Below are 11,158 nucleotides of genomic sequence, written 5' to 3'. Positions count from 1 at the left end.
TTTCAGGACAGAGACCATAAAAGTGGAGAGGTGTGTGGATATGCTTTGATGAAATTATACCTAAAAATTAAAGGACGATTTATTTTCTTAAATAATTTATTTGTAATAAATTAACAGTTAAATAACAAATTATAACCAATGGTCAAGAACTGACAAAACACACTAACAGATTAAAAAATCTTTGGTTGACACATCTACTCACATTCTACAAAGCATGATAATTTCCTATCACAAAGCACATATAAAGATCACTAAATGCTTTCAGGAAAAGATTAGCGTAATGATAAGTCGCTTTTGTTTTTTTCAACCCCAAATACACATTGACTGATCAGCTCCATAGAAAGGCTAGAGAGGTTCAAGAGACAAGCATCTGTGTTCCAGACCTCTGCTGACGGCCCCAAGACCTTTGGAAAGTCATTCTGAAACCCCCTGGGCCTTTTTCCTTCTCCATGAAATGGAGACCAAGCAGACAGTCTATATAAAGCAAGGTCCTGCTTGGATGTGGTTGTTAAACATTGCCATTATGGTCTAAAGAAGACCAAACACTCACTTTAGTTCAAGAAACAGAGAAGCATAGTTAGAGAATTTGGCTTAACTCTTCTGGTAGACTCGAATGACCATAAACAGATGTAGCACCTGGTGTACTAGAATGCGTTTGAACTATGAAATCTCGCTGCTAGAACCACCATGCCTTGACATGAAGACACAAGAGAAAACCACACAGAGAGTTTTGATTGAGCTTCCAGTCTCGCATATATCATCACTAGGTTTTGGACCTTGTGTGATAACAATCATCTTCTTCTTTGACAGATGTTAATTTAACAAAACCTGATATAGAAATTTTATGGTGAATAAGTATTTTAAGAAGTACATCACATATAATAATACTGCTAAGATTTACTCATCTATGGAAGGACTTCCTCTAGGGGTTCTTGAAATAATCACCCCCTCATTTAATGCAATTGTAGCCCAGTCTCCTCATGTCATTTGTATCCTTGTAGCATTTCAGGGCAGGCCCTCTCTGAGCACAGACAAAAACCCCAGCAAGCAGGAAAAAGTGTGTTCTGTGTATCACACAAAAACTCTGCATTTAGGGACAGAGGTCCTCCGTGCCTTCCTCACATTCAAAGAAGCGGAAGTTACAGTGAAATGTGTTGTTTTTATTAATGCCAGGTGAGAGGCTGCTATAGTTAGCTGACAGCTACCACAACAACATTTAAATGTCCCACTGTTTGGTAATTTGGGAACGAGCTGGAGTCTCCCCAGGCTGCTAAGAATGATACACACTCAGGTGCCTGTGTGCTCACCTGTCTCCCATCTATGCTGTTTCTGTGTGGAAATTAATCAAGAGCAGGTTAAATAAAGGACTTAGAGGGAAACCCGTTGTGCTATAAGTACGTCGGCTAAATTGACCTAAGTGATGTAGTGACCTTGTTCATTACTTATAAACAAAATACTCTGTAGGGAGACAAAGAATCTTAAATTTCTATATCGTGTAGATAATAGAAATTCATAACCACAATCCATAGATTTTTCTACCTGTAACTCAAAAGATTATAAAGCCAAAAATACTTTGGGGAAATAAAATGTTCCAGAGATAGCCATTGTCTGCATTTGGGGCTGGACTTATCTCTGAGACCAGGCACCATCAGGACCAGGGTGGGTGTGGTGATGACTGCAAGATCCACAGTGTGCTACTGATTTACTGGCACTCCCCTGCCCCAGCTTAAGAATGAACGAATGCTCTGTGGGACACAGGAAGACAAAGTCAAATGCACAAGTACATTAGTATCTGGTGTTCTATTTCTATTGTTTACTCTCAGTGAGTCAGAAAATGGCACTATTTGGATTATCATAACTATTCAATTTTACAGGACTTAAGTCAGCATGAATTTGGGCTAAATTAAAAGTGTCGATACCAACTGTGTCAAACTAAGGGCTTGCTCACTCATTTTAGCTAACTTTTATAAGAAAGCGATGAGGTTCAGTTCGTAAGCTAGCAAGGTTTTTTTTTCCCCTTACATGGATGAAATTTGGTTTCAGAGACGGTGTATGTATCAAAGGCTCAACTGAAGTCAAATATCATGATTCCATAGAGGCTGAAGAATATGAAGCCTTTCCACACTCATAATCCTCACCGCTCTGTTCCAGAGGGACATCCCTCCAGAGAGGGCCCCATGGCTCTCCCAGGTTAGTTTCCATAGTGGCTCTTCCTCCATTTCTTCATCTCTTCATTCTTAACATTTATTGTATTTACCCTCCACGAAACATGTTTCCCTTTTCAAAGTAAACTTTTAAATATATTCAGAGGGCAACAAGCTTTGTCCTTTCATCTGGGATCCAGTACAAGGTAATCCTCGTTGCCGACGTCATGGGCGAGGCAGCAGTTTTAAACTTATGGCTGTTTTGTTTCTCTGTGTTTCTGTTTTGTTTTGTTTTAGAAACGCTCGGCGGCAAGCCCTTCTGCCTGCCTGAAGTTCTGGGGTAATGGGGCCAGAGCAATATTGCTCAAGTCTCCTTTCAGCTCTCAGCTGCTGTCCCAGTCACTCCCTGAGTCATACCTCTCCACAGCATGACACCACGTGACTCTAACTAGCGCTGCCCTGGGGACTGACTGTCACAGCCACCCTAGGGAGCGCCATGGCTTGGGCCGGGGGAAGAAAGCCAGTAGCCATTCAGTAGAGAGCTCTCACTCACATCCGGCAGGTGGGGCTTGTGGGGAAAGAGCCCCAGAATGTTTCCCTGAGCAGCGATTCCTGTTTGCTGCAGGCTTTGCTCGCCCAAGACCTTGACCAAGAAGTTGATATACCTCATTGCCAAGCGAAGTGTCTCGTTTTTGCTCAGCTTCTTGTCTGGAGGGTGAGTGGGGATGAGTTTCCTCAGCTTGGCAAAGGCGCTGTTAACACTCTGCTGCCTCCATCGCTCCCTGGTGTTTGTGAAGATCTTTCTGGTCATGTCCGGGTTCCTGCGATGGGAAAGAAAAGAGGCTTTGGTCGCCAAGACCTTGTAAGAGGCACAGTTAGAATCGCGTGTTCTCCCAAGAACCTGCCGTGTTAGCTCTTCTCAGCTCATACTTAGGAGATCCATTTTGACTAAAAAATTTAAAGTCATCTTTTGAAAATGTCTTTTTTGGAAGAAGAGGAGGCAAAAGAACAGCACATGGTAGCCCTCTCTCCCTGATTATTTTGCAGTCACCGTTACAGAACTGCAACTAGTCCTTTCCCTGCACCCGTCATCCCCCATCTCCCATCTTTTTGAGGCTGGATCCTGTGTATTCCGGGACACCCTCAACCTTACTATATAGCCAAGGACGATCTTGAACTTCTGATTCTCCTGCCTTCACATCCTGAAGGATGGGGTTCCAGGCGTGTGTCACCATTGTTTTGGTTTATGCATGTCCGGGGTTGAACCCAGGGCTTCATGCATTCCTTCAACTAAGCTACGTCTCCGACCCCACTGCCTCCTTCACGACCCATCATCCCTCCCCGTGGACCAAAATCATCTACAGTATAGGATCGTGCACATGTGTGACTAAAATCCATGCTTAGCCCACAGAGTGTCGGATGCGAATGTGCGGTGTATTAAGCACTTTTAAGAATGGAGAAATAAGGGGCTGGAGAGATGGTTCAGTGGTTAAGAGCACTGGCTGTTCTTCCAGAGCTCCTGAGTTCAAATCCCAGCAACCACATGGTGGCTCACAACCATCTGTAATGGAATCCAATGCCCTCTTCTGGTGTGTCAGAAGACAGCTGCAGTATACTCATATACAAAATAAATAAATAAATCTTTAAAAAAAAAAGAATGGAGAAATAAAATGATATTTGGATTGGAGAAGATGGGGCAGCTTCAGCCGACCTCGTATGGAGGACTGGGCTCCAAACTCCAATGGCTAGAATGTTCACATCTGGAGGACTGTGAGCAGGGTGAGAAAGGGCCAAGATACTCAGATCTCTGAAAGCAGGCGTGCGGGTGTTCAGCCTGAGAAGAATGAAAAGGTGCTAGGCAGGCACCTGTGGTCTGTGGCATGGGCGTCCAGAAGTCACCTGGACTTCCTGGCATTGCCATCGCTGACCTTTTCCACATCAGGAAGGAGCATCGAAAGCTGCCAAATCTCACTTGCCATCTTTAACTGTTGGAGGCACAGACCCGCTTCCTCCCTCACATGGAATAGTGCATTTTAATGGGAACCATCATGACACTCGGCAAGTACATCAAAGCTCAGCCATGGGAAGCCTGCTGTAGGCTCAGCCATGGGAAGCCTGCTGTAAGCTCAGCCATGGGAAGCCTGCTGTAAGCTCAGCCATGGGAAGCCTGCTGTAAGCTCAGCCATGGGAAGCCTGCTGTAAGCTCAGCCATGGGAAGCCTCAGCCATGGGAAGCCTGCTGTAAGCTCAGCCATGGGAAGCCTGCTGTAAGCTCAGCCATGGGAAGCCTGCTGTAAGCTCAGCCATGGGAAGCCTGCTGTAAGCTCAGCCATGGGAAGCCTGCTGTTTGTGGTTCACTGCTGACTCCAGCCTTAGCTTCCCAGGACACTCAGCCCTTCTGTCCCCTCCCAAGAGTGATGCGCATTGCTAATTCACTCGACCTTTTCATGCTCTTTCCTCGTTCTTGAATCTCCTCCTCACATTCTCCTGTCTCTTTAAAGAGCTGCTCCAAAGTGGGCCTGGCAGTGCAGGCCTGCAGACCAGGCTACTTAGGAGGCTAAGGCGAGAGGATTTCAAGCTCAAGGCCTCCTGGAGCTCCAGAGTGAGCTAGGCCTTCCTGGGCAAGAGCACCTGCCTGGAGCACACGTGAGGGAGGCCCGAGGTTCATCTCTAGAGCTGGGAAAGGGACCAGCTCTACCCGCCTCCTCCTAACCCTGACTGTCTAAGACTCTTCATAGCATAACACAGTACTCTCTGGAGATGCTAGGATCAACTGCAGCTGTCAGCTGTGGCATCCCTGGAGCAAGCAACAGCGCCCGTACTGTGTTGCCAGTGGTTTGAGGACTGGGTTATTCAATACATTATATGTGACATATCCTACTTTCCTATCGAATGGACTCTGGTAATTGCGCCCAACTGTAGGCCAATGTAAGTGTTCTGAGCACATGTGAGTAGGCTAGTCTAAGTTAACGATCTTCTATAAGTCAGGTGTGTCAAATACATTTTCAATGTGTATTTTCAACTTCTGGCACCCTCTGGAGGAGGGTTCAGAACTTCCTCCTGAGTTGGAGTATGACTTCATTGTACCTTCAGGAGCTAACTGCCTTTTGTTTACCTAAGGGAGGAAAATAGCCTCCGGAGCTGCAGAGAAACAACATCTACATGGTAGAGCCTACTTCCAAGAGACCACATCTCCCTGGAAAACAGATGGGTAGACTAGGTCTCTTCCTGGTGAGAAGGGTATACTGCCCTATTATCTTGTATCTAGCCTGAGTCATTTCTGAATATTTTGGCTTTTTGGTTCTACGATGAAAGTATGCTGCCATAAATTTATCCCAACTATACCTGAAGCAGAAAACTTCGCCTGCACCCAGATCAAGAGGACTTGAAGACAGGAAGAAAATTACCAGGTTTTGTTCACACCAGATCAGGCCAGGACTGAGGGAGCAAAGTTGTCTTATCAAAAGAGGGCTTAGCTCACAGCCAAGTCAACTCTAGTCCTGTGGGGGGAGGGGGTCCTTTTCAAGCTGGGAGGAGAGGATTAGGCAGGATAAACTGGTTGTGGTGTTTTTCTAAGAGGGCTGGAGCCCATTGTACTAGACTGACAGAAGGAACAGTAGGGGGAAAAAGAAAAGAAAAAAAAAGAAAGAAAGAAAAGACTCTTCTAAAATGTAGCCTGCCATCCTAGGGATGCTTGGTAATTACTTGTTGATTTAGCCTCGAGTGTTTTACTCTCCTTCTCCACGGGGGAAATAGAAATCAGTGACTTAACAAGCTGGAAAAGCTCAAAATAGAGGCCACTGGAAAATTGCTGCAGTACTTCTTAAATCAAAGGAAAATTACATTTAGTGTTTTTCTAGTTGCAAGGTCTGATTGCCTCTAATGTTGATTTCAAAGCAACAGAAGAGAGGAAAAAAATTCCACACCAGATGCCATGGAGAGATGTGGAAACAAGGGCCAGGCAAGCACCAATGTCACAACTGACGACTCTCACTACGTTAGGGCTCGTTAGCTTTTTCTTTTTCCTCTCCCTGAATTTTTTTGGTGATCTAGGGAAGCCCGGGTTTGCAGTCCACTCAGAATGATGATTTTAAATACACATTGTTCATATGTCAAAATTGTGAATGCATAAGTTAAAAGTACAGAGATACAAAGAACAGTTGGTTATACTTAGTAGTTAGTTATTTAAATACTAAAATAAAAGTGTAATATGGCAATGCATTTGCTTAATTTTTAACACATTAAAAACTGCACATATTACCATAATTCCTAAGGAGTGACATTTGAAATTTTTAAGAAACGATCTGCAACATCTGGGGTGTGACATGCTAGCATTCAGGACCTCCACTGGTGACAAGTTTGCCACCACTACCTTGTGTTAGGATAAAACTTTGCTACTGTATCGTATCTTAAAGCATAGTACCTGAACAGCTACTAAATACAACTGCTTATTTCCCCCTGTCTGGTGTCTAGTATTTAACACATTTAAAGTTGTTATTCCAAGGAGAGAACCCAAAATTGTTTACTTTATTTAAAATCATGTTGATATCAATACATTTAATCACCCATGTTTATAAATAAAAGAAATGCTACACTTAGAATAAATGTTAATAGAATTAAAGATGCAATGTCTCCTTCCTCAAGTTCACGGGACTCTTGAATTCTAGCCACACATCCCTAGGTATGTAGGGGTTAGAGACTCGAGTTAATAATGGTGCGAAAGGCCTGGAGAGATGGCTCAGTAGGTACAAGCACTGGCTGTTCATTCAGAGGACGGGGTTCAATTCCCAGTAGCTACTTGGCAGCTCATAGTTGTCTGTAACTCTAACTCCAGAAGAATCAGCCTCCTCGTCTGGGTGCCAGGCATGAAAGTCGGGCACAGATACATACCCATACACATAAAAACGTTAATGAAATAAAAAGGGTCATAAGCTTAAGGCCTGCCTGGATGAACTATCTCACTAAGGCATGGGTGCTTTAGAAAGCGCCTGGACTAATGCTAAGTTAAATAAACTGTAAGTTTATTATATGGTCACCAGAGAGTAGCCCATTAACTGGAGAAAATGGCGATCCTCCAAGAGGAGATCATGCTGCGAATTGCTGCTCTTTGGTGCCCACAGCTCCTGGACACAAAACCCAGGTCAACTAGAAAGGCACAAAAGTCCAAAGCTCACTGCATACAGGGCTAGCCCCAGGCTTTCAGGCTCAAACAGCTCTTTTGTTCTTAGGGTTTTCAGTTTATCTCCTGCAACCCAACCCAATCCGTGTGTTTGTCTCTTAAGACTTGGTCGAGAGAGAGAGAGAGAGAGAGAGAGAGAGAGAGAGAGAGAGAGAGAGAGAGCGCGCGAGCTGGGCAGCCGTTTGGAAAGCTGAACAGAGGATGGATGGGGTCTGACATGCAACACCAGGCACTGCTCTGCTCTCAGCAAGATTTACCGGGGAAGGTTACAAGGTGTGTGTGTGTGTGGGGGGGAATGGTATGAGGGTAGAGGGTAGTGGGATGAGGGAAGGAAACGACTAAAACACAGTTTATTTGAAACTGTTACAGCGATACCTAACACCTTATGCGTTGATTTTTTTTTTTTTTTTTTTTGGTTTTTTTTTTTGGAGCTGGGGACCGAACCCAGGGCCTTGCGCTTCCTAGGCAAGTTATGCGTTGATTTTTAAAAAGTTAGCCCATGCCAGTTCAAAAAATAATTAAAAAGTTAACAGTACAAGGAAGGTCCCTACCTATCTACTTAACCCAACCCACTCCCCATCACTGCTGGTCTGAGGTGTACACCCCATCCTCGCTCACACATACACATACACTCACATTTTAGCACCCCCTATACATACTATACTATGGGCAAGCTTGTCTCTCTTAAGCAGCCCCATGTTAAGCTTTGAGTCAGTAGGACTCACTGGATACGCTTTGTGGGCTGCGGACTAACAGCTTTCATGTGCCCCGGACATCGGTTCTGAGGCGCACTTCACACCAGCGCCTCGCAGCCTGCCTACACTTGACTCCTCCACACATTTTGTCCAGTGTGCCGCTTGTCTGTGAACCCTCATTTCCTCTCTATCCCTTCTCCACCCTTAAAAAGAGTAAGTTATCTCACCCACGGTAGCAAACCATTGACCTGCCCACGTACATTATTTCGGGAGTCTGGGAAAACATCTAGTGGTCGAAATTTCAGATCTGCCAAGTCTCAGAGGGTCGCCAAGAGACCTGGGGTTGAGATAAAGAACCCTGGGATGGAGGGAACTGTCCCTGCGTTCCAGCTAAAACGGGTTTGATAACATGCGTCAGGAGTCCGGACCAGCTTCCCAAGTGCCGCGCTATTGCCACTGTCCCGCCGAAAGTTCCCGGGTCACCCAGAGTCCCCTCAGTAGCTGCTCCCACTCCCCTAAGTTAACGCACCTTCTTGCCAGGAGCTGGGAGCTGGCGCGGTCACAGTTGTCGCAGCGCCTGTCGGTGTGCGCCCTCGCCTGGACGCAGGGTCTCTGCCACAGCCTTTATAGGACACCGCCCTTTGTCTGGCGGCAGGAGGGGGACTTCCAGCCGAGGACTCCCGCCAGTCCCTCCCCACCTTGCCCCGTCAGCCCTCCCAAGTGCAGCAGCCAAGGAGCAGTGGAGGAAGAAGGACCCCTCTTTGTCTGAGGCTTTAGGGGAGGGGTTGCTGTTTCCAACCTCCTCTTACAGGCAAGCATCCCAATACCTCGGACTCTTGCTAACTCCCCGGGTACTTCTACAAACACCAGGGCAGGTGTAGTCCGATCCAAACGGCTACCTCCAGATCCCCTTAACGAGTTTGAGAGATGAGGGCTGTGACCTGCAATTTTACCAACTACCCCAGGAAATGCAGACACAGAGCAAAGTTTAAAAGCATCGCACTGGACACAGACTGTGGGTTCATATATGGGTCTGGTCTAGCTTTTCCTGTTGGTCAGCACAGGGAATGGCTGTTTCAGGGATGGAGGGACTCTGTTCTTGTCTCCCTTCCTCTGTCCTGTATCTTCCAGAATGACCTGAGAAAACCCTAGTCAGACTTCTGTCAGATTCTGAGATCTAAACTCTTCGGTGGCTTTCCATTTCATTCAAAACTAAGCATACAGATGTAATAACATCTGCAAGGCCAAGCAAGAGGATGGGGCATCTGAAGCCGCCCTCATCTAGATAATGAGGGAAACCTTGTCTGAAAAGCAAGCAAGCAAGCCTGCATGCATGCGCACACACACACACACACACACACACACACACACACACACACACACACACACACACACACACACCCAGAAGGAAAGCAAGCAGTAGACTTTAAGTGGCCACTGAGATCCCTTTATTGCTAGTCAGGCTGTCCCTTCCTCCCCTGGGCTTGACTTAGCTCCAGAGAAGTGAAATACTCCGGTTCATCCTTTCAGGAACACAGGCATCCCCCTGCCTCCAGCTTTGGCAGGGTTCTCTCTGCCTAAACGTGCCTCTCCCAGGTTATCCAGTAGAGGTCCTTCCCTCCCCCTCCTCTGCTGTGAATCAGGTCAGCACTGGAAGCTTATGCCCCAGTCAGGCCCTGTTTAGAGGTCGAGAGGATAATTCCAAACAAAACCGGACATAAACGTCTGTCCTCAAAGCGCTGGCATTCCTTAGGTCTTTTTACTCAGATGCCACCTTCCCAGTGAAGAGCTTTAAACTTTTTCAGATTACATTTATCCATCTATTGAGGGAGGTGCTCCCAGGCCAATGTGTGGAGGTCGGAGAACAACTGGAGGGAGGTGTTCTTCCACTGGTAAGTTTCAGGGATCAAATTCAGGTCTTCCGATTTGGCAGCAAGTGTCTTCCCCTGCTGAGCCATCTCCTCAGCCCAATACCTAAGAGCTTTTAGCATACAAAATTGTGTCCCACCCCACCCCACCCCCTGCACACGCCAGAAGCACAGGCACGCACATATGTCATCCTTTGTCTTCTGTATTCTCAGTGCTTTACCCCACTTAGTAATATTTCCTGTCTCCTATCTCTTCCATAGCCATCATTCCCACACTGAATACATGTCCATCAGATGTTGCTGATAAGTGTCTGATGAAACAATGACTCCTCAGGCATTTCTCTCTCTGAAGGTCACAGGATTTGGGACAATACATTCATAAACGCATTGTACCTCGATGAGTAAGAGCAACTGGGCTCTGGGGGTTATGTTTACCCACGTTGAAATGTCTCCGCTGTTCACTTGTGTGGTGCTAAGCAAATTACCAAACTTCTCTCTGTTCCGTTTCCTTATTTGTAAAATGGGAACAGTGCTAGAACTGTGGGATTCAAATAAGAAGGAAAAACAGATAAGTTATTTAGGATCACGAGTAGCACATGGTATAGCATTAATACATTTATTTATATTGCTGTTGACTGTATTATTGCTACAACTGCATTCTAGTTTCCTTCTCGGGGGACGGTCCCCTTCTCGGTGGGAGTATTATATAACCCCTGCCTCTGCCATGTGACCAGCAGCTCTGTAGAGGTGGAAAGAACGTACCTCTCTGACCCAGTGCCAGGCTCGCCATGGACCTTGCACCAGCTGCTTGAGTGTGAGCAGATATGAGATACGCCATGAAGCAGAAGCTCCAGCAGGATAACTATGGGCTGAATCAATGATGAGGAAAGTCATGTTTGAGGTTGCTCCTGCCGCCTGGGCACCGTGGAGCAAACCGTAAAGCACTCTCAACCCTAATGTAATGGGAGAGACCAATGCTGTAAGGCACTAAGCCCTCAGGATGCTTGTCACCCCTGGGACTCCTTACCCTACACCCATCTAAACTCATAGTTTTATTAAAAACCAAAAAGGTACTGCTTGAATTGCAAAGCTCGGGTACAATAGCAGAGCCAGACAGGTGAAAAGGTCATGAAAAACAGACTAAATACAAGACGGACAGTCCTGAGTAGTGGAAAATAAACTTTAGTCACGAGAAGATGATGATTCTGGCTGGATGATCCAATATTGCTTGTGGAGGGCATGGTCTGTAAACACAGCTTGAGGCAAGGCTCAC

General features: G+C 46.0%; 1 protein-coding gene across 1 annotated transcript; it reads right to left on the bottom strand.

Annotated features, from left to right (window-relative positions):
• Positions 1-1,734: 1,734 nt before the first annotated feature.
• On the bottom strand, positions 1,735-8,619 carry Tal2 (TAL bHLH transcription factor 2). Its single transcript, XM_032904013.1, has 2 exons — positions 8,547-8,619; positions 1,735-2,965 (listed from the first exon to the last, which is right to left on the bottom strand). Exon 2 carries the CDS (start codon positions 2,953-2,955, stop codon positions 2,629-2,631), a length of 327 nt encoding a protein of 108 aa, XP_032759904.1. The 5' UTR covers positions 2,956-2,965; positions 8,547-8,619; the 3' UTR covers positions 1,735-2,628.
• Positions 8,620-11,158: the final 2,539 nt, after the last annotated feature.

The sequence above is a fragment of the Rattus rattus genome, chromosome 1 (genome assembly GCF_011064425.1).
Source record: "Rattus rattus isolate New Zealand chromosome 1, Rrattus_CSIRO_v1, whole genome shotgun sequence".
Lineage (NCBI taxonomy): Eukaryota > Metazoa > Chordata > Mammalia > Rodentia > Muridae > Rattus > Rattus rattus.
The sequence above is the reverse complement of the archived record's forward strand: the minus strand, read 5'-3'. Positions and strand labels throughout refer to the sequence as shown.